The sequence below is a fragment of the Entamoeba nuttalli genome, assembly GCF_000257125.1.
Source record: "Entamoeba nuttalli P19 unplaced genomic scaffold asmbl_7581, whole genome shotgun sequence".
Taxonomy (NCBI): domain Eukaryota; phylum Evosea; order Mastigamoebida; family Endamoebidae; genus Entamoeba; species Entamoeba nuttalli.
In genome coordinates this window covers 1-21,617 of record NW_008578697.1, presented here as the reverse complement: position 1 = coordinate 21,617, position 21,617 = coordinate 1, and the positions used below count along the sequence as shown (strand labels likewise).

General features: G+C 25.2%; 18 protein-coding genes across 18 annotated transcripts; 12 read left to right on the top strand and 6 right to left on the bottom strand.

Moving 5' to 3' along the window:
* Positions 1–43: 43 nt before the first annotated feature.
* ENU1_172740 (hypothetical protein) lies at positions 44–727 on the bottom strand (the record flags this gene model as incomplete). Its single annotated transcript, XM_008861215.1, has 1 exon — positions 44–727. One exon carries the CDS (start codon positions 725–727, stop codon positions 44–46), a length of 684 nt encoding a protein of 227 aa, XP_008859437.1.
* A 162-nt stretch (positions 728–889) lies between these two features.
* ENU1_172730 (brix domain containing protein) lies at positions 890–1,954 on the top strand (the record flags this gene model as incomplete). The annotated part of the gene is made up of 1 exon (XM_008861214.1): positions 890–1,954. The coding sequence occupies one exon, from the start codon at positions 890–892 to the stop codon at positions 1,952–1,954; it is 1,065 nt and encodes a 354-aa protein (XP_008859436.1).
* A 526-nt stretch (positions 1,955–2,480) lies between these two features.
* ENU1_172720 (hypothetical protein) lies at positions 2,481–3,905 on the top strand (the record flags this gene model as incomplete). Its single annotated transcript, XM_008861213.1, has 1 exon — positions 2,481–3,905. The coding sequence occupies one exon, from the start codon at positions 2,481–2,483 to the stop codon at positions 3,903–3,905; it is 1,425 nt and encodes a 474-aa protein (XP_008859435.1).
* A 29-nt stretch (positions 3,906–3,934) lies between these two features.
* On the bottom strand, positions 3,935–5,314 carry ENU1_172710 (hypothetical protein; the record flags this gene model as incomplete). The annotated part of the gene is made up of 1 exon (XM_008861212.1): positions 3,935–5,314. The coding sequence occupies one exon, from the start codon at positions 5,312–5,314 to the stop codon at positions 3,935–3,937; it is 1,380 nt and encodes a 459-aa protein (XP_008859434.1).
* Positions 5,315–5,385: 71 nt separating this feature from the next.
* ENU1_172700 (ser/thr protein phosphatase family protein) lies at positions 5,386–7,308 on the bottom strand (the record flags this gene model as incomplete). The annotated part of the gene is made up of 1 exon (XM_008861211.1): positions 5,386–7,308. One exon carries the CDS (start codon positions 7,306–7,308, stop codon positions 5,386–5,388), a length of 1,923 nt encoding a protein of 640 aa, XP_008859433.1.
* Positions 7,309–7,645: 337 nt separating this feature from the next.
* ENU1_172690 (hypothetical protein) lies at positions 7,646–8,544 on the top strand (the record flags this gene model as incomplete). The annotated part of the gene is made up of 2 exons (XM_008861210.1): positions 7,646–7,919; positions 7,991–8,544. 2 exons carry the CDS (start codon positions 7,646–7,648, stop codon positions 8,542–8,544), a joined length of 828 nt encoding a protein of 275 aa, XP_008859432.1.
* A 228-nt stretch (positions 8,545–8,772) lies between these two features.
* On the top strand, positions 8,773–9,528 carry ENU1_172680 (hypothetical protein; the record flags this gene model as incomplete). Its single annotated transcript, XM_008861209.1, has 1 exon — positions 8,773–9,528. The coding sequence occupies one exon, from the start codon at positions 8,773–8,775 to the stop codon at positions 9,526–9,528; it is 756 nt and encodes a 251-aa protein (XP_008859431.1).
* A 122-nt stretch (positions 9,529–9,650) lies between these two features.
* Positions 9,651–11,072, bottom strand: ENU1_172670 (hypothetical protein; the record flags this gene model as incomplete). Its single annotated transcript, XM_008861208.1, has 1 exon — positions 9,651–11,072. The coding sequence occupies one exon, from the start codon at positions 11,070–11,072 to the stop codon at positions 9,651–9,653; it is 1,422 nt and encodes a 473-aa protein (XP_008859430.1).
* Positions 11,073–11,724: 652 nt separating this feature from the next.
* ENU1_172660 (hypothetical protein) lies at positions 11,725–12,969 on the top strand (the record flags this gene model as incomplete). The annotated part of the gene is made up of 1 exon (XM_008861207.1): positions 11,725–12,969. The coding sequence occupies one exon, from the start codon at positions 11,725–11,727 to the stop codon at positions 12,967–12,969; it is 1,245 nt and encodes a 414-aa protein (XP_008859429.1).
* A 100-nt stretch (positions 12,970–13,069) lies between these two features.
* On the top strand, positions 13,070–13,372 carry ENU1_172650 (hypothetical protein; the record flags this gene model as incomplete). Its single annotated transcript, XM_008861206.1, has 1 exon — positions 13,070–13,372. One exon carries the CDS (start codon positions 13,070–13,072, stop codon positions 13,370–13,372), a length of 303 nt encoding a protein of 100 aa, XP_008859428.1.
* Positions 13,373–13,392: 20 nt separating this feature from the next.
* ENU1_172640 (Sec1 family protein) lies at positions 13,393–14,909 on the bottom strand (the record flags this gene model as incomplete). Its single annotated transcript, XM_008861205.1, has 2 exons — positions 13,393–14,359; positions 14,407–14,909. 2 exons carry the CDS (start codon positions 14,907–14,909, stop codon positions 13,393–13,395), a joined length of 1,470 nt encoding a protein of 489 aa, XP_008859427.1.
* An 89-nt stretch (positions 14,910–14,998) lies between these two features.
* On the top strand, positions 14,999–15,658 carry ENU1_172630 (leucine rich repeat protein, BspA family protein; the record flags this gene model as incomplete). Its single annotated transcript, XM_008861204.1, has 1 exon — positions 14,999–15,658. The coding sequence occupies one exon, from the start codon at positions 14,999–15,001 to the stop codon at positions 15,656–15,658; it is 660 nt and encodes a 219-aa protein (XP_008859426.1).
* A 3-nt stretch (positions 15,659–15,661) lies between these two features.
* Positions 15,662–15,958, bottom strand: ENU1_172620 (hypothetical protein; the record flags this gene model as incomplete). The annotated part of the gene is made up of 1 exon (XM_008861203.1): positions 15,662–15,958. The coding sequence occupies one exon, from the start codon at positions 15,956–15,958 to the stop codon at positions 15,662–15,664; it is 297 nt and encodes a 98-aa protein (XP_008859425.1).
* Positions 15,959–16,337: 379 nt separating this feature from the next.
* ENU1_172610 (hypothetical protein) lies at positions 16,338–17,297 on the top strand (the record flags this gene model as incomplete). The annotated part of the gene is made up of 1 exon (XM_008861202.1): positions 16,338–17,297. The coding sequence occupies one exon, from the start codon at positions 16,338–16,340 to the stop codon at positions 17,295–17,297; it is 960 nt and encodes a 319-aa protein (XP_008859424.1).
* Positions 17,298–17,416: 119 nt separating this feature from the next.
* ENU1_172600 (hypothetical protein) lies at positions 17,417–18,205 on the top strand (the record flags this gene model as incomplete). The annotated part of the gene is made up of 2 exons (XM_008861201.1): positions 17,417–17,529; positions 17,638–18,205. 2 exons carry the CDS (start codon positions 17,417–17,419, stop codon positions 18,203–18,205), a joined length of 681 nt encoding a protein of 226 aa, XP_008859423.1.
* A 342-nt stretch (positions 18,206–18,547) lies between these two features.
* ENU1_172590 (hypothetical protein) lies at positions 18,548–18,859 on the top strand (the record flags this gene model as incomplete). The annotated part of the gene is made up of 1 exon (XM_008861200.1): positions 18,548–18,859. One exon carries the CDS (start codon positions 18,548–18,550, stop codon positions 18,857–18,859), a length of 312 nt encoding a protein of 103 aa, XP_008859422.1.
* A 105-nt stretch (positions 18,860–18,964) lies between these two features.
* On the top strand, positions 18,965–19,921 carry ENU1_172580 (melanocyte prolifeating protein 1, putative; the record flags this gene model as incomplete). The annotated part of the gene is made up of 1 exon (XM_008861199.1): positions 18,965–19,921. The coding sequence occupies one exon, from the start codon at positions 18,965–18,967 to the stop codon at positions 19,919–19,921; it is 957 nt and encodes a 318-aa protein (XP_008859421.1).
* Positions 19,922–20,019: 98 nt separating this feature from the next.
* ENU1_172570 (poly(A) polymerase, putative) lies at positions 20,020–21,588 on the top strand (the record flags this gene model as incomplete). The annotated part of the gene is made up of 1 exon (XM_008861198.1): positions 20,020–21,588. One exon carries the CDS (start codon positions 20,020–20,022, stop codon positions 21,586–21,588), a length of 1,569 nt encoding a protein of 522 aa, XP_008859420.1.
* Positions 21,589–21,617: the final 29 nt, after the last annotated feature.

Sequence of the window (21,617 nt, the reverse complement as noted above, 5' to 3'; positions counted from 1 at the left end):
ATTATAATAAATTAAATAATAAACTTTATTATTGATTATAGTATTACATTGAATTACCACCTAACACACAAGTATACACAATTTCTCCTAACCTAATCTTTATCGTTGCTGGTTTAAAACTCACTAAACATTTATCAAAAGACAGTAATTCATATGGCTCTTTTAAATGTTCAGTTCGATACATTAATGAAGAATGAATTTTACGTTCTTCATAATACTTTTCTAAATTAAATGACATCATTACCGTATCAAGTAAATCAATCAATGAAAGAATTTCTGGAGAAGTTACTTGTATTGATAAAAATTCTGTGTTTTGTTCAGGGTTTAATAATAATTCTAATTGACCAAAGGTGATAGTAAAAGTTGGAAATCTTTTTATTTTTTTTCTTACCTCTTGAACAAATAAAGGAATTTGATGTTCACGTAAACTGAATTCTTTTGTTAAAGAAATATGAAGTGACTGAATAGGTTTAAAGTCTTGACTAAATTGATTTGTTTCTTCCATTATTTTATTTTTTATTTCTATTGGAATTTCAATATATACACTCCCAGGATATTCTCCAATCTTATGAGGTCGTTGTTGAATCCTTCCAATATCAACTTCCTTTTTTTCATGTGATCTCATTGGAAGGAAACGTGATTCAAGTTCATTTAATAGTTGGAATAAATCATTAGTATCTGTTAGACTAACTGCTTTTTGTGTTGATGTCTCTTCGTGGTCAGTCATATGTTGAAGAATAAGATCTTCAATAAGAAAAAGTAATCAAAAAATAAATCTCAAAAAGAAAGAAAAGGAAAGAAACAATGTTTTATAGTTAAAGTAAATTATAAAATAATAAAAAAATAAAAAGGGCAACTCAAAAACAAAAGAATTCATTTACTTAAGAAAATGCCTAAAACAAGTAAAAAAACTTATCGTGAACAACGAGCAGCAAAAAAAGCAGCTAAAGAATGCAAAGCAATTAAACTTCAAAACGAAGAAAATGAATATAAAAAATTACCAAAATCTTTTGTTATAAGAAGAGGAAAAATAGGAAAATCAAGTAAGGCATTAGTTCAAGACACAAGATTTGTTATGCTTCCATTAACTGCTATTAATTTACAAGAACGACCATCAAATACATTAAGTGACTTAAAATTTGCAGCAATGGAAATGTGTGTTTCACATATGTTGATTTATTCCAATTCAGCAAGTGGACTTCATTTAAGAATTGGTAAATTACCAAGAGGTCCTACTTGTTTATTTAAGGTAGAAGAATATACATTAAGAAAGGATATTCAAAAGAGTTCAGGAATTATGTATCCACCAAATTCACCAGAAATGACAACATCTCCATTACTTATTTTGAATGGATTTAATCAAGGTGGTGAACAATTAAAAACACTAAGAATTGTTTTACAACAATTATTCCCACCAATTCAAGCATCAGTTGCTAAAATAAAAAAATACAGAAGAGCTTTATTATTTAATTACGATAAAGAAACTGATATGGTAGAATTAAGACATTATGTTATTCGTGTTAGAGATTCTAAGAGAGAAGATATTGAAGGAAATAATGAAGATGAAGAAAAAGAAGAAAAAGTTGTTTTACCTGTAAATAAAATGGGTAAAGAAAATATTGAAAAACAAAAGAGTTATGTTAAATTAATTGATATTGGTCCAAGACTAAAATTACATTTATTATCTATTAACAGTGATTTCATGAAAGGTAAATGCTTATATAGATTATATGATTATGATGATGATGAGGCTTGGATGAAAGAAAACACTGAAAAAGTAAAACAAGCCGATCAGCAAAGAAGTGAAAATATACAAAAATTAAAAGAAGAACAAAAGAAGAAAAAAGAGCAACGTATGAAAATGGAAAAAGAACAACAAGAAGATGATGAAGATGATGCTGATGACCAATTTTATTTTGATGAAGAATTAGAAAAAATGGAAGAAGAGGATTAACTTAACCAACAAAATATATTTTTTCCCCTTCACTTTAATGAATTGATTATTTTAGATTGGTACTAAATAATTTTGTGTTATATGTTCATTTCAAATTGAAACAATAAAACTCACTGAATTTTTACATAAGTTATTCATTTTAAAGTTATTAACTTTAATTAACACATTTTGAAGACATGAAAAATAAAATAAAGTTCATCATTTCAATAAAAGAATCAACTATAACGATTCTATTTAGTTTTATTGTATTTTAGTTGTTTGTATAATTCTCTTCTTCGTTTAATTCAATAAAAAGAATCAACATAATAAATGAACTTTAATAACCTAAGAAGTTTATCAAAACAATTGGTTATCACTACGAAATAAATAACAAAGAATCAAAGAAAAACCTTGCATATTATTTGTAAAAAAAGAATATAACAATAAACTTTTTGAGATAAGAAATGTGGAACCACCTCATATCGATAAAGTTCCACATCATATAGAACAAAAAATTCATAACATTGTAATATCTAATTATTTTAATATGAATTATCAAGAACATGAAGAATATGGGAAATTGAATATTGTGTCGTTAGTAAGAATAATTCCTTATTTAAGTCATTACAGAGAGGTATTTACATTTATCCAAATTAATAAAAAGTTTATGTCAACTTTAAAAGAAGTTGAGATTAGTCCAAATTATCCACCACCCCCTTCTCCATTAGAATATCCTCGTAATGTGTTTTTTCAACAAAAAGCATTTTTAAAGGAATTAGATATATTTCAAAAATTAAAGATATTTGAATTATATGGAAATTCTTCTCAAATGCAATTGGTTATGAGCAATAATCATAATGTAAAACTAGCTATCAAAAATTTTAACATTAGCAATGACTTAGATGAAATAGAAAAATCAGATAAAAATCGTTTTATTGAAATACGATATGATGGAGAAGATCCTATTAAATTAATCAGTTTCAAATCACTTCAACGAGCAACTATAATACTTCAAGGAGAAAATAAAGTTAAACAATATTTATTTAAAAAACATCAATTAAATTATGTTAGATTGATATTTCATAATTCTATTGATATGGACTTCATTAATTCACTTCAACTTTATCATGTTTCAACTTTAGTTATTCAAAGTAATTCTATTGATGAATTACAACAAGTTCTTTATCTTCAAAAACTAACAGAAGTTAATTTTAATCTTATTTTTTGTAGTGAAAAAGATATCTCTTCTTTGAACAATCCTTATCATCTTCATTTACTTCAAATTCAAAAGAAACAAAATGACCAAATTATAAAAAAACAACCATCTCCTTATATTCAAATTGATGGATCAAAAAATATAAAGAGTATTGAACTTCTTCAAAAATATATTTCCATTAAACATTATCACTTTAAAGATAATGCCTCTATTAGAAACTATAAAGAAATAAAACATCTAATCTTAGATGATTGTGTCATTGATACTTCAGTTGATATTGACGATTTTTATCCACCACAATTAGAAGAACTAACTTGCAATGATGATTTTCTTCCATTTAATAGTTCAATAATAAAACTAACACTTCAAAGACATAATGGTAAATTAAATCTTTCACGATTCTCTCAATTAGAATATTTAATATTGGAGGAATGTACTTTTGACCCTAAAGACACTCACCCACTACAATTACCACGAACTTGTCGTATTTTACACATCAAATCATTAATAAAAACAGAGTCTTTAGATCTTTCATTGTTACGTGATATTGATGAATTAATTGTAGAAAAACTGTATCAAAGTCAAATTACATTACCAACATTTCTTTCTAATTTGATTATCCTTCAATCTCGTTGTTTTGCTCTTACAAATGCAGAATCAATTCATCTTCATAACCTAGCATTACTTCAGTCAGAACTTATCTTCTTTGATATAAATAAAGTAGCAGAAAATCTTGACTGTTTAGTATTTAATTAATAAAAAGCAAAAAATTAGTGAATTAATACTTATTTGGTCGAAATGTCACTTGGCTTAATTGACTTCATATTATTTAAGACTGCAACAACTTCATCTTTTGGAATTACCCCAATTTGACCTTGTTTAATAAATGATTCAAGACAAGGAAGAGTTTGTTTAAACATCTCGTCTTCATCAGCACTAATATTAAATTTAAAAGTCTTGAGTTTATTTAATTCATCTAGAGCTTCTGTAAACTTATTTTGTTCCACTAATTGAGAAATAACATTTAATGTTGTTGAAATTACTACTTTAACATCTTGACTTCCAATAGTTTCGACTAAATCTATTGAACCTTCAATAACAGCTTTCATTTCTGATCCATTAGGTGCTTTGTATTTCATAACAACTTGAACTTTAAGAGAAGGCATATTTTTAATCACACCAGGATTAGTAACAGTATATCTGATTGGAATTGCTTCTGAAGAAGAAACTATATGCATTGAATTTACTCCTTTGTCTAATTCAATTCCTTTTGGATGTTTATAAGTAAATTCAACATCATATCCTAAATTCTCTCTTTTCATAGCAGCATCAACTCCTTTTTTGATATTGTCTAATCTAACTGAACTAACACGACCTTTAGTTGTAGTTGCAATATTAGAGAATGAACCAATAAATGAGTCACAATCTTCAAAGAAAAACAAATTCACAACAGTTGACCCATGTTGTGATTGTAAAACTTGAATGATTTTATTAACACTATCAGTACCAAGCCCTTTATTCTGCATCCCATCAGTACAAAACAAAACATCACCACCTGTCCTTATTGCTAACAATATAGAAATCCATAACCCTGAAATTGAAGCTGTTCTTCCATTAGTGTTTATTGAATCTATTTTTTCCATTAAACTTTTTAAACTTTCAGAAATTGGATGAATGGTAGGATAATTCTTTATTTTCTTTTCAATAGCATCAAAAGATAAATCTGAGTCAATTTGAACAATATCGGACATTCCATCTCCAATAATAAAACAATCACTTTCAAATAAAACAATAGCAACCTTGTCTTGTGGACGTGAAAGAACTAATTCTTGGATCTTTTTTTTAATTGTTGATTGAATACTATAAATTCTATTACCTTCCATAGAACCAGAAATGTCAATACAATAGACATGGGTTTTTATATCAGTGGTTTGTTTTCCAGAAGTTAGTTTGAATAAACCAAAGCCATTATTTAAAGGAGTAACAGAAGAAGATGTCTTACCACAAAATGGGCAAGGAGAAGAAGTAAGAACAGCTCCACATGAACAATAACTAATTTTTCCTTTTGACACTGGCTGCTTTAAGTTTTCAGGGTCAAAAGAAAAAGAGAATTTAAATCCTTTAGTAATCTTAGTCTTAGCTAATTCCTTTTCACTTGCCTCCATCTTATATTTTTTATTAGTTCTCAGGAAAACAATTAATGATGTTAATATTTTTTTTTTAAATTAATTAAAAATTAATAAATAATGAGCACTTTTTGAGATAGAGTTGATTTTTTAAGTTTTAAATCTACTGAATAACCATACTTGCTGTGAACAAGAATACCTATATTCAAAAGCATAATGTATGTAAAAGGGCTTGTAAAGATTAAAGAAACAGCAGTAGTAAATAAAGCCATTCTTGTGAAAACTCCAAGGAGGAAAGCAAGAACTCCAAAACACATATTTGCTTGGGTTTGACATTGCATATTATACAAAGCAACTCCATAACAACAATACCATGTTAATATAATTAAGAAACAAATGATGGCAATTCTTGTTGAATGGAAATGGGCTGAACGAGGTCCAACAAGAACGGTTTTAAAAGTTATGTAAACAGGTTCTCCCATTCCTATGTCTCCAATTACAATATAGCCAGAGTGTATATACAATAAAATACCAATAAATAATAACAAATAAGAAAGTGGCATCTTTCTATACTTTCGAATGAATGTGAATGGAACAAACCGAGTCAAATAAATTAATGGCTTGAATCTAAACAATAATCCAGCAATTATACAACATACCACTAATCTGATTTCTATAAAAAGTAAGACAATATTTGTAAGAATAAAAAAAGAAAGAGTCAAAATATATTTTCTGTGATTAAATGTTTCTTTCATTTCTTGTTCATCTTCTTGAATAGAGTCATCTTCAAATAAAACAAGAAGTTTTGCTTTATAAATTTTTTGATGAGTTAAGTAATATTCTTGAGCATCACATTGATATAAACGAATATCTTTATCATTTTGATCCATTTGACAATATTCTTCTCCATTAATATACAATTTAACAAGTTTTACTTTTTGTAATGAAAAAACAATTCCTTCAAACTTAGAATAAGACTCAAGTGTTTCAAATGCAGAATTATGATTATAATACTTTTGTGCTGTAGGTTTTAATAATAAAACTGTATCTTTGTAAATATATAAATCTTTGTCATAAATAAATCCATCCTTAAATACATAGATATGAACAACATTATTTTCCATAGTTGGACATTCAACTTCTCTAATCCCACCTTTATGATAAACATGTAAATTTTTTTGATGATAATGACCACTCCAATACATCGAAAAAGGAAGATTATCATTGAAGTCTTTTCTAAGACAATTAAGTAGAGTATCATTTTCTTCAACAACAACTGAATTAATTGGGTAATGTCCAGCAAGGATTGTATGAGTTGTTTTTCGTTCAGTTAGTTTTTGTTTTAATATATTATATAATGAAATATTGACTATTCCTTCTCCATCAACAGGTAAAGAAGTTTCTTGAAACATATCGATTAAAATAACTCTAATAGTTTGGTTATCTTTAGTAATATCCCGGACAATCAATTTTTGATCTCCAGAAATTAGATAATCTTTAGCATAGTTTTTTTCTTCAACACCATATATCATTCCATCACTGTCATGATTTCCACGAATATCAATCCAATGATCAGAAAGACATTTAGGTACTCCATTTAATGGCTCATTTTCTGATTGATTAAAATTATTACTATTACAAAAATATCTTTTACATACATTGTCTACTCTAGTTCTATAACCTTCCCACTCTTCTCGGTGTTGCATTGGATAGTTTGTAGCAGCAATTTTTTGACCTTTCGTGATATCTCCAGTAACAACAACAAGTTCAGGTTTTGTTTTCTTTAAGGTTGAACTACAAAATTTATTCATCCTTTTAATTGCATGACTAATCCACCATTTAGAAAAGTGAGGGTCTGAAACTTGAACTATTGTAAAAAAAGTGTTGGATTGTTTTACTATTGTTGGGGTTGGATAAATTTCAGGTGGGAGAGCTGGATAAAACACATAAAGAATAATACCAAACAACGTTATCCAAACAATAATAAACAAAATAACATCGATAATCATAAAGATAGATTCGAAACGTTTCATAATTTTTTTTGCTTTTATAATTCCTTAAGTTAAGACTGCCATTCGTGAATGTTGAAATCCTCAAAGGTTCTTTTAAACACTAAAAACAAAAGTAAGAAGAAAAGAATAATAGACTATTCATTTCGAGTGAATAGAAAAAAAAATCCAGAAAATGAATCTAAAAAGGAAGATAAAAGAAGGAGAAAAAAAGTACGTTGAAACGAATAAAAAAAATGTAAAAAGTTATGAAGAACAGAGGAAAGAAAAGAAATAGATAAAATAAAGGGAATTACTTTTTGAATAAGAAATGACTGAACTAGCAACTTGATAAATCAGTATTATTAACATTAATAAATCAATGAGTAAACCAGTGTTTAATAATACTGACTCAACACCTATTTCTAAAGATTCACAAGGAAAACCATTACAATTATGTTTATGTCCATTATGTATTAATGGAATTCCTAATTATAATGATACTAAAACAGATTTAATTTCATGGATTTATATCATCAGAATCATCCTTTTTTCATTAACAAAGCTCTATCCTCAAACAGAATATTTTACTTTGAAAAAAGATATTTATGGATTTGTTGCAGATCATTGGTATACATTTTCTACATTAAAACAATGTTTGTCATTCTTTTTTTCTTTTATTATGTATAAACAATTGTTATTTTGTTATTTAATAATCAACATTAAGTACTAATATTTTTATTAGTTTTAACAAATCCATCTAAATGGAAGAAATCTTTTCTTGATGCATTAAGTCATTCACCCTATTTTGAATCAGGGTATAGTGCTTATAAAACTACGGGGTATTGGAAATTAAGAGTTAAAGACAATCCTTGGTTAGGTAATTTACAACCAAAAGCCATAAATGTAATATACTCTGCAGATGACATCATACCTTGTCAACAAAAACCAATTGTTGTGATGTCATTATCAACTAAGAAAAGAATGGTAGATTTAAAAGATAATTTCCATGAGATTCAAATGAGATTAAGAAATAGCTATATTAAAATTTATGAATATACACAAAGTATGCTTGAAAAGTGTGACTTTGAATTACAAAGAAATATTAGTTATGATATGAAAATGCAATTATTAGCAAAAGTTGAAACCTTTAAAAATCTTAGAATGGGAGTATATTTTTTAATGAAAACTCTTAATGAAAATGAAACGTCCTATAAACAAAGTCAAAGTTGTAGAAATCATTATTCAGGATGTTTATTTTTCAATGTAATATTGAATTAATTTATGTTATTTCTTTTTGTTTTATCATTTCTAAAACAGTTACATAATCACATCATATTTAAACTAAAAATAAACAATTTAATAACGAAAAGACAGAAATCTTAAATACCAAAAGTCAAAACGAAACGAAAAGTTTGTTATTTTTATTTTTATAGATATTACCAAAACATGAAATAAAAAAACAAAAAGAAAAAAGAGAATTTTGTTAAACTGTAATATTTAAATAAAATGGAACGACCTTGTAACACCCCTGTTTTTAATGAAGTTGACTCAACACCGATTCCTCCAGAAATACCAGAAGATGAAGAATATCATTTAAAATTATGTTTATGTCCATTATGTAAACATGGAATGGAAGTTTTTGGAGTTAAACGACCAGTTTCATGGATATTGATTTGTCGAGTAATATTATATTCATTAATGGAACTACATAAAGGAACAGTTTATTTTTCTTTAAAAGATGATATTCATGGATTTGTTGCAGACCATTGGCATATTTTTGGACAATTAGACCAATTTAAAACCAATCCAAATAGATGGAAAAAAGCATTTCTTGATGGACTTAGTCATTCACCATTTTTTCAAAGTGGAACATTAACATTAAAGAGACCTAATTTCTGGAAATTAAGAAGAAAGGATTGTCCATGGGTTAAACAGAAAAAAAGTAGTTTAATAGAAGAAAATGATGATCAAGGAATTAAAGAAGGTAAAGAAGAAATACAACAAAACTCATTTTTTCAAGCCATTGGAGATTCACCTATGCCTGAATTTAATGGAATTCCAACAAGAGATAATGCAAAAGAATTCCTAAAAACATCAGTTGAAAATACTAAGTGTCAATTAGATAAGTGTCAAATAATTTGTCAAAATCTTAGTAAAGACCCACAATTAAATCAAAATATGAAGATGATTAACGACCAATTAAATTGGATTCATAATTCTCTAAATGTTATTTCTGCTAATATTGAAACAACATTGTTTTAAAGTATTTCAGATAATTATCACTTAAGAAAATTTAACATAGTTCCTCTCTCTATCATCGATTCTTTTTTCATTAAATTTTATTTCATTGTTTTTTATTTTATAAGTTAATTAAAAATATATTATTAAAGAAGTATAATTAAAATGACTAGCAACGTGATAATAATCTTTATTGATACTCCTTTACTTCTTGTATTATGATTTGGTGTAACAACACAAATACCATCAGTATTACAACTATACCCAATAGCACAACTATCACAAACTGGTTCACACCCAGCAATCCAATGAATATTATTAACTCCTATTATTGTAGAATTTGTTCCTGAACATTGTGTTTTATTACAACTAAATGCATTTATATCACAATATTTTGCAGTAGAATATAATTCACGTTCTATTAAATAAGAAGAAGTAATAAGAAATGATTCAGTATTAATTGTTGTAAAATTTAAAATAATTCCATTAAAATAACCTGTACATTTATTTATTGGAATATATGTTCTTATACTTAATTGATTTGATGAATAATATGTTTTACTATTTAATTTACTACATAAATTAGAAATTGATGAATTAAATGTTGTTAAGTTATTGTTTAAGAAATCATTTATAAGAACAAATGAAACATCATTTAATGTAATAATATTATTATTTTCAAATGTTAATGTAATATTAAATTCACTATACATTTCTCCAAATAAATGAGGAGTATCATAATATATTATTACAATTGTATTTTGATCAGTACTTATTACATTCCATCCATTTTCATTTTCATCAACAAATATTAAAGTTTCTGATGAATTAAAAGATAAAGCATTCCAGTCAAATTTAACACCACTATCAATAGTTGTATCAAGAATAACTGTATTAGGTGAATAAAAACATTGATTTTTAGTATATTCTAAAGGAATAATTAATGAAGAAGAATATAAAGTATTTAATTTTAATGAATGAATATTAAATGGAATAACAACATTACTAATAAGAATGACATCAATGTATAAATCTTTTCCAATATAAGAATAAGGAATTTCATAATGTCCATCATTCATTTTATATAATGTATTATTTATTCTAAGATATTTAGAAATAATATTAGTATCAAAGATGTGTATTGCTACACTTTCATTTTTACTTTCATTAGTAATTAATTGTGGAATTGTATTAAATCTACATGATTGTTGTTGTACAGAAACTTCAGTAATAAATGTAAATTCATCAACAATTTGTCCTGTAACTTGTTCAAACATATTTTCTTTTACTAAAACTGTTCTTTTAAAATAATCTATTATAAATGGATCATCTGTAGCATTGTCTATTTTAAAAAAACCAGAAATCATACATTGATGTGGTTTCATTGATGGTCCACTTAACCCTAAACATGAACCACATCTTCTTGTAGTAAATGTATATGTTTCTTCATCTTTTAATGACTCATGAATATAACATTCAGATTCAATAATTAATCCTTTAACAACATCTTTAGCATTTGGTATATTATCATAACATTCTGATTCAATTGAAATTCCAAATTCATTCATACGATCAATTAATCCTATTTTAAAAGTACTCTGTTTGATTTAATTTTCTTTCTTTTTTTATTTTCTTTTAATTGTATTTAACAAACAACACATGGTGAAATAAATGTTCCAATACAACATACAATACAATAAAATAAAAGAATCATTTATTATTTCTTAGAATAATTCTTTTATAGTTCATATTAATTTTATTTTATATTAATCCTTATAAAAACATTATTTATTATTAATTAATGATTTAATGGAAATAATTCATTATTCTTGACTGAAATTAATTAAACGACATTCTTTAATTTAATTGACATGTTTATCATTACTTTTTTAACTTTTCTTATTATAATAAATAATATTTCATTAAAAAATGTGTGACTTTTTAATGGATGAAGGTAAGTTACATTTAATGATATAAATAACAATTAAATAACAAAAAAGATTTAAAAGAAGAAAAAGTAAATTTATTAAAGTAATTTTTGATTAATAAAATGATAATTAATGAGAATATTTTTTTTAAATGTTAAGATAATCAGGGAGTAATGAATGTATAAAAACAAAATCATAAGTAAGAAATAAAAAAGGTATTGTTTTAATACAAAATAAATAAAAAAAAATAAAGAAGTAAATAATAAAAAACTAAAAAAGTAAAAGAAGAAGAATGGTAGAGACTGAAGCAGGAAGTTTTATATTTTTTGCAGTTGTTGATGATAGATTAGGATTAAAAGAAGGGACACAAGATGAAAAGATATTATATTATATAGCACCAGAAATGGAATTTGAAACATTAGTAATTAGTATTGGTCATATGCAAACAGTTATTGGAATTTGTCAACAATTTAATTCAAAAACAAAATACTTTAGAACTAAATTAACAGTTACTTTCTTTGTATCACCTCAAGAACATATTTATTATATGTTGAGAGTTGGTAGAACAGATGCATTAGATGAATATTTACCATTTTTATCACATTTAAGTGATTCATATTCAATGTTATATAATAATGATTATTCAATTGAAATGAAACCATTAATGGCAAATCTTTTTACACCAGTTTTTCAAAATTATAGATTTAATGAATTATTATCATTTAATTATTCATTCTTTGAAAGAGCTGTATTAACACATAAATCTTATTTATATCTTTCTACTATTATAGAACGTTCAAAACAAGAATATCCAGAATTAGCTAGTTTTGTTATTGTTTATAATAATTCTATTCTTCACTCTGATTTATCTCGTAACGATACATTAACATTATATCTCTTTTTATCAAAACTTATTCAACCAACAGAATTAGTAATGGCATCTCAAGAATTAAATTGTTTAATTCCTGAAATAAAAAATGGTTGGGTATTAGAACCACAAAAATTAGCACCAATATTTTTAACATTAAACAATAAAAAAGTACGAGTATTTATTAATATTTATATTAGAAAAGAAACTAAATCACAAATTTTATTTATTCCTATCTTTTATAAAACTATGACTGATTTCTTTGATAATAAAAAAGGATTTAATTGTGAAACTCTCTATGTTAATGCTTTAAAGAAAATTATTTCTCTTATAAATGATTCTAACGTTGTTATTACAAAAGAAAATTTACCTCTTCATCTCCATTTGTCTTTTTCAACAAATTGTCTTAAAACAAATTTGTTAATAAAAACAAAAAATCAAGGAGAATTTCTTTTTATTTTATTCATTCGTAGATTTGTTGAACTTCTTAAAAGTAATGGTTGTAAATTATCTGAAATATGGATTAACTCTCAAACATTCCAATGGGTTGCTTCAAAATTTGGATGTTCAAGAGAATTATTTTTATTTTCAAGAAATATACTTGAAGGTTCTTCATTAAAAAAATTAACAGAAGAAATGGATTTGTTAACTTCTCCAATTTTTATTTAATCGCCTTTTTCATTTAATTATAATTTAATAGTAAAAGAAATTATAAAAATAATATTTTGATTTTTGATCTTTAAAATTTTTATCTAATTTTATTTTAATTATGAGTATTAGTGAAACAGAATCAGAACTTCAATCTCATTCAACTACACCAGATGAATTAAATAAAGAAATTGATGAGGAAAATGAACATCAATCTTTTTTAGATAAAAATGAAATAGAACTTCCTTTATTTAATGATGAGTTAAAAGAAGAAATAACTGATTATTTCCATCCAAAATGTATTCAATGTGATAATATTTATTCAGGAGATAATATATATTTTAAACAAACAACTACAGTTAGTGAAATACCTTCATTTAAACCATCTTTAAGATATAATAAATCTCGTGGTAGTTATCATTAACATTTATTTTAATCAATGAATTATTCATTGGATAACCATTGATAATATAATTCAGTATTTAATAATTGACTTCCTCCAAGAATTACTTCTGTTGAACTTTTCATCTTTAATAATGTTTTGTGAAGTTCAATCTCTTCAAATGGTGTAAATCCACCATTAATCCAAATTATCATTTTATTTGAATTAAAATCTTCATTTATTGTTCCAAGAATAAGTTCAAATGATTTATTGAATATCATTTTCTTTTCTGCTACAATACGTGTTATTAATGGATGAAATTCTTTATCATTAAATAAAGGATTTAGTTGAAATAATGGAAGTATTTGATGAGTTGGTCCACATTTCATATTTATTCTTTCTGATAGGATATTCTTATTATTATCTGTCTTTTGGTTATATAATGTCATCATTAATGAAAGGTTTTGATTCACTTCTCGTGGAGTTTTTTGATTAATATGGAAATATTGTTGACATTCAAGTTCTTCTAAACTATATTTTTTATTAAATTCATCTTTAGCATCATTTATTATTGGAATTATTTTACTAATCTGTTCTTGGGTTGATACTCTTTTACTAAAATTGTTTATATTAAATAATTCTTTTGTAGTAATTTCTTTACTGGGATTTAATATCATTTCTTCTATTGCTTGACGTATTACTTGACTTGGTGAACATGCTTGTAGTTTTTGACAATAATTATTAATAAATTCTTCTGGAAGAACGTCATAATTTGAATTAATAAAAGGGTCTGCAAAATCAAATTGAAAAACCTTATTTTCTTGTTGTGGAAAATTAACGAAAGAATCATTAATTCCATACACTTCATTAAATAAAGAATACATTGATCTTGAGATATAAAGTGGTGTATATCCATCAATACTTCTATCTAATAATAATAAAATACATGGCTCACCTTCTTTTTTATTTAATCTCTTTTTTAAGTCTATTGCAAGTGTTCTTGTTTGACAACAAGAAGTTTGAGTAATTCTAATAGAATTAAATAATAACCAACAATAAAATAAAAATACACAAACATTATTGGATTTATATTATGAGCTTGAATGAATGATGTTAAAGAATCAATATCATTTGAAGCTGAAATAAATGAACGAGGAGTAACATATTTCCAATTAATATCAACACATTCAATATTATTAATAACATTATACCTATCAGCAATATTTAATTCCATAATTATGTTCTCATTTAATACTCCAGTTTGAGTAAAAATAATAGACTCTTTCCAATACACTTTGTCGTGTAAATGGTTCTTTAATAACTGAATATTATTATCATTAAATGTTAATATAAATATACCAATTCTATCTAATTGTGGTTGTTTATTGATTATTATATTTGAAAGAATTCTAAAACGTAATACTCCATATGAATTTAATTCATCTACTGATACAAATGACTTTAATATTTTTTCAGTTGTATTATCTAAAATGACATCTTTTATATTACATCCTTTTCTTTCATCAAAAACACAACAAAGTTCTTGAATAAGTTGTCTAAGTTGTTCAATACAATTCATAACAAAATTAAATACTTTTTTTAGTTTTTGTTTTTTTTTCTAAAAAAAACTTTTTTAAGAAAAAAAAAACTAAAAAGAAAAATAACAAAATGCAATCAGTTGAAGTAATAAAGAAAAGTTGTTTTAATTTACATCAATTTAAAGAAATTATTCAATACTTTTATAATAAAACAGATTATGAAGTATTCTCAATGATTAATAAACGATGTGGACAAGTATTATTATTGTTTAAAGAAAATCCAATTCCATATACAGAAGATATGAAAGTAATATTTCCTAATATTTGTATACAACATCTTTATCATTATGAAGAAGAACATGTTTTTGGAATGAAAAAATATATTTATCATTGTGAAGTAAGTTATTCTTATTATCATGAAGTTCATGGAAAAAGAATTGAGTTTAAAAAAGTTGTATTTAATGGATTGGATAGAATTCGTTATGGTGGTCAAATACCTGAAGGAATAACTGATATTGGATATAAAGCATTTAATGGAAGTAATATTCAAGTAGTTATTATGCCTGACACTGTTACATCAATTAATAATAATGCATTTGAAAATTGTAATAATCTTAAAACTGTTTATTTTTCAAAAAATTTATTATCAATTGGTGCTGAAGCTTTTCTTGATTGTGTTTCTTTAAAAGAGATTAATCAACCTACTACATTACAATTTATAGGTTATCATTGTTTTAGTGGTTGTATTAATTTGAAAGAATTACCAAAAGAAATTAAAAGAAGTAATTAACTATTATTTATTTTCAATAACAAACTGTTTCCATTGTTGTGGAGGAAGTTTTAAACAATACTCATAAAATCTATTATGATCTTCTTCTTTTAATCCAAATTCTTTACATAAGTAATTAAAATAAATCTTTCGACACTCTAATAATTCCTTTTGTTGTTCTTGTTGTTTAGTACTTAAGTTCTCTCTTTCAATATCTAATTGATGTATTACTTGAATAGTAATTTGATTATTTTTTTGTAACTCATTTAATTGGGTTTGCAATTCATTTACTTTATTTTCACATTGTTGATTTAATTCCATTGTTTTCGTGATTTATCTTTCTTTTTAAGTTTTGCTTTTAATAAAAACTCTCATTTCAAATCTTTTAAGATTTTGAAAAAAAAAAAACAATTACAAAATATCAAATAATAAAAATAGTCATGAAAGTGTTGATTCAATTCATTGATTCTGCGTTTTGTTGTAATACTAAAGTAATTTATTAATCTTCTAAAATAGTGTCACATCAACAACAACAAAAGAAAATGAATGAAATGAAAAAAGAAGGAAAATATTAGTTTATTATTTGAAGTAAAAAAAGCTCCAAAAAAATCATTTAAAAAAAAAATGAAAAAAAAAAGGAAATAAAAAAAAATCCATAAAAAAAAAGAAAAATCTTAATTGTTAAATCATATAATCAAAAATGAATATAGACGATACTTCACATGAAAAAGATGGTATTGTCGAATGGACTGAAGAAGAAATTCAAACGTTAAACCATAATTTAAAAAGTTTTCCAGAAGGAGATTATTCTGAATTTAAAAGACTAACATTATTATTAACAAAATTACCTAGAAAACGATTACGAGATGTATCTGCTCGACTAGAATATTATAAACAATTACAAACTAATCCAACATTAACATGGAAAGATTTCTATTGTGAACATAAATTAAATAAACAAAAAAGAATGGAATCATATTCACCTCGTTCTTCTTCAAGTGAAAATGATGACTGTCAATTAAAAAGAAAAAGAGGTAGAAGTCGCTCTAAGTCTAAAGAAAAACAAAGTAGAGATTCAAGAGAGAATTCTTCTTTAGGTACTGTTGGAGACAGTCCTCATGCTTCTCCTCTCCAGAATAAAGATTTATCATTTACTCCTCAAGTTAGTCCAGAAGGAACAATTAAATCTGAACTAACTCAACAATCACTAACTCGTTCAAAGTCTGGAATAAATGTTCCTCGTACTAAACAGTCTTTACCAATTAAAATGAGTGAGTATATTCAAGAAAATAAACGAACTAATGATATTAATGACTATAAAATTAAAAAAATTTCTGTATTAATCCCTCAATCCCCTCAATTACCTTTAAACACATCTTTACTCCAACTTCATTTTACCTCTGTTCCTTCAAATCGTCTTGACTCTCTTCGTTCGTTACTATTAAAAAATGAAAGAGTTATTGACCAATTATTTCAATATGAACTACAAACTTCTCAAATAGACTTTGCTTCTGTTCGAGAATTTTCTTCTACTACTAAGGCTATATTAGATATTACTGAACAAATGGCTCATCCACTTGCTCTACCAATTGTGTTCAATACTCCAATATCTCTGAGAGAAATTCAATCTCATTTGAATGAATTAGGGATGAAATATTAAATTGTTATTTAATTTTGTTATTCATTTTTCTTTTAAAAAAAATTAATAATAATTTTTTAATAATAAATTTATTATTAATAAAAATTATTTAAAAAAAAAACTTTTTTTTTGTTATCACTATGAGTTGTATACAAGAGTTTATCAAAAAGAACATTGAAGGTCAAAATGGAACAGTTACTTATATGGACATAGTTCTTAAATTTGAAAATACAACAGCAAAACAAGCACAAGAGTTTGTTTTAGTTTATTTTAATTAAAAAAAAAACAAAATACAAAATAATAATATTTTAATAATATTTTAATAATATTTTTTTGATAAAAGAAACAATCAACATAATAGTGAATTAAAACAATACCAAAAAGAACATAAAATTGAAAGTTGGGAAGTTGGAATTGAAGAAAATGAAAATGAATGGCATATTACAAATAATGGAGAATGTTATATGCTTTATAATAATGATTTTAAAGAAGAATTAAACCAATCAATGACAAATTATTTTAAATCAGGAAAGTCAGAAGCTGTCATAGCACCGAAGGTTATAACAACAACACACACATTTAAATCAGATTTATTAAATAAAGAAAAACCAAAAGAAGTAGAAAAGAAAATAGTTAATTCAATTATCAAAGTATCAGAAATTCCTGAAACAAAAAAACCACAACAACCTGATACATTAAAAAAAGAAAATGATTTAATAACAAGTGGTAAATCTCAAAAAAAACTTACAGCTTTCTTTAATGTATCAAAAAAGTCTGAAACAAATTCTCAAATTAGTTCAACTACCTCATCAAAGAAATCTAAAGTCAGTTTAGATAATTTCTTTAAAGTTAAAGCAAAACCTATTGAACAAAAAACAAAGAAAAGAACATTAAAACCAGTTAATTCAGATGATGAAGAAAGTAATTAATAATTTACAAATAAATTTATTCTTTTCTTTTATTCTCTTATTTTTTTTATTTAATTTAATTTATTAGAAGAATCAATAACATTTTTAATTAATAAATAACTCTTTGAAATGGAAAAAAGACTTTTATTGTTGTGAAATTTTTTGGTTGGGTTTAAGTTCAATTCAAATAGAAGAAAAAAGAATGAAAGAAATTAAATTAGCAGATTAAATTTTTTTAAAAGAAAATGTAAAAAAAGAACTAAAAAAGAGAGGAATTTACGATGTCTGAAAGTGAAGGTTTGAAATAATTTTTCTTATTAATATATTCAAATAAGTTAATTCATAGAATTTAAACAACAAACTATGACAGACAAAATTGCAAAAGAAGAAAATGAAAATGCTCGTGAGTTACGTGAAGTTGCCATAATTGGAAAACAAATAGCACAAATGGAAAATGCTGACATAAAAAAACAAAACGAACAAATAGATAGAGCACATCAAGACGCTAATGCAATGGCTACTGATGTTAGTAATACAAATGCACAATTACAAGAAGCACGTGCTTATAGCTGTGCTAGTAGAAAATGGTTAATTATTGGTATAGTCGTAGGTATTTTAGTAGTAGTAGTAATTATTGCCATTATAGCTATTATTCTTGGTGTTCTTTTAAGTTAAATGAGCGGTGTTTTTTTTTTTGTTTTTTATATTAAATTTTTTTATTATAAAATATAATAAAGTAAACTAAAATGAATAATACTAATAAATGATTAATTGATTAAGATGATTGGGGTACATGCTAGTAATTACCATTGTGATGATGTTACTGGTACTATTATGTTAAAATTTGTTAAAGAATTTAAAGACTGTCAATTAATTAGAACATTAGATATGGATATTTTAAATAAATGTACTTTGGTTTTCGATATTGGTGGAGTTTATGATCATAAAATCAAACGATATGATCATCACCAACGTGGATTTAAAGAAACCTTTTCACCAGCACATAATATTTTATTATGTGGTTGTGGATTATTATTTAAACATTATGGAAATGAAATTGTAAAAAATATTATTGAAGAATATCAACATGAAATTATCACAGAAGATGTAGCAGAGAAATTAAAGGTTCTTGTTTATAATTATTTTGTTATGCCAATTGACGCTAATGATAATGGTATTGATGTTTCTTATGGAGAATTATTATATAAAGATAATACTACTCTCTCTGCTCGTGTAGCTCACTTAAATGAAATAAAACAACCATTTGAAAAAGCACAAGAATTAGTTCAACCAGAATTTATTGAAGCAGTTTTAACTTGTTACCAAATTGTATCACAACATTTACCTTCTCTTCAACAGTGTTTTGAAACACGTTATTCTGTTCATCCATCAGGAAAAATCTTGGTAAACACACTTGCAGTTCCATGGAAAGAATCATTAAATTTATTAGAAACAATTGAAGAATCTAAAACTGGAAAGAAATGTGAAGTTTTATATGTTTTACAACCTGACCTTGGAAGAGGAACTCAATGGAAATGTACTGCTGTTTCTAAACCATTTAGTTATGGTTGTCTTAAAAATTTCCCAGAACAATGGAGGGGATTAAGAAATAAAGAATTAGAAAATGTGTGTGGAATAAAAGGAAGTATATTTTGTCATTCATCTGGATTTTTAGCATGTAATGAAACATATGAAGGAATGTTACAAATGGCAATTACTTCATTAGAATCAAATTAATTTTGATATTAAATTTTTTTTTGTTGTATATTTCAAAAATAATTTTTTTTTGTTTTTCAAAAGAAAATGAAAAAAGAACTTTCAAAAAAGAAATAATTATGGCATGTGAATTAAAAGAATTTTTGGTTAAGAATGATATGTATCCTATGGGAGATCAAGTTGAAAAGAAAAGAAAAGCAATCTCTAAAATGACTGAATACATTCAACAATGGGGGAAAAAAATATACATTGAAAGTGCAGGAGTTGCTGATGATACTGATGTAAAGGCTGCAACAATTTATGTTTATGGTTCTTATAGATTAAATGTATATGGAAATAATTCAGATATTGATGCATGTATTGTATCTAATTCAACAATTACAAGAGATGATTTTTATGATGGATTATATGCTGAGTTATTAAACAATCCTGATGTAAAAGAACTAAAACAAATTCCATCAAAACGATCACCACATTTATCAATGATTTATCTTAACATTGAATTTGATTTAAATTTTTCAAGAACGGCATATACTTCATTACCTGATAATTTAGACATTCTTAATGAAAATATATTAAAAAATATGGACGAACTTGATACTCGTGCGATTAATGGTGTTAGAAATACAGACATTATTGATGCATTTGTTCCAAACCATTCTGAGGAAGCATTTAGAGTAATGGTACGTACTATTAAATTATGGACAAAAAAGAGAGGAATATATGGATATGTTTATTGTTTTTTAAATGGTATTTCAATAGAAATATTAGTTGCCCAAGTTATTAGTGAAAATTATCAATTAGATAATGTTCGTTTGTTAGAAAAATTTTTTCAAGTATATTCTTCATGGGATTGGTTAAGAACTCCAGTTATGCTTGGTACTAATGATGATTTTAATGATAAAAAGAAAGAAGGCATTATTCAAATTTTAACGCCAGCATCTCCTAGTGAAAATGCTGCTTTTAGTATTACTAAATTCTCATTAGAAATGATTAAAAGGGAATTAAAAAGAGGACAAGAAATAGTTCATGAATTTAGCTCTGAAGGTGTTAATGATTGGGCAAAGTTGTTTAAACCAAGACATCTTTTCTGTGGGTATTATATTTTTATTGAATTTATTGTAACTTCTTCTTCATTAGAAGGACTTACAACTACAATTGGTAAATTTGAATCAGGTTTGGTTAATCTAATGAAGGGTTTGAGTGAAATTGAAGAGATAATTGAAGCAAATGTAATTCCAAATGGATTTTTAGATGAAGAAAATGAAAGGTACTTTTATTATGTTGGAATGAATGTTAAAAGAGATTGTCCAGTTGATATATCCACCCCACTAAATTCTTTTTTGAGTATCGTTAATTCAGGAAAAGATTTAATTGTTGATGCTTCAATTAAAAAGAGGTCTGAAATACCTACTAAATTTGCTCATGCTGTTAAAAGGTCTATCACAAAAAGTCAAGAAATTAAAGAAACATCTTCTCAAATACCTTCTTCGGCTATAACAGAAACATTTGATATTCCAACTAAACCTTCTATTGAACAACAACTCAAAGCAAAAGAAGAAAATTCTATTCCTAATGAAGAAAAGAAAGAACAACTTAAAAAAGAAATGAAACAAGAAGCAAATACTATTGTTAAAAATTCCTCAACTGATGATGATTTTATGAAAAGATTTACAAGAAAAAATTGATTTTTAGAATTTAATATTTTTGTTATTTG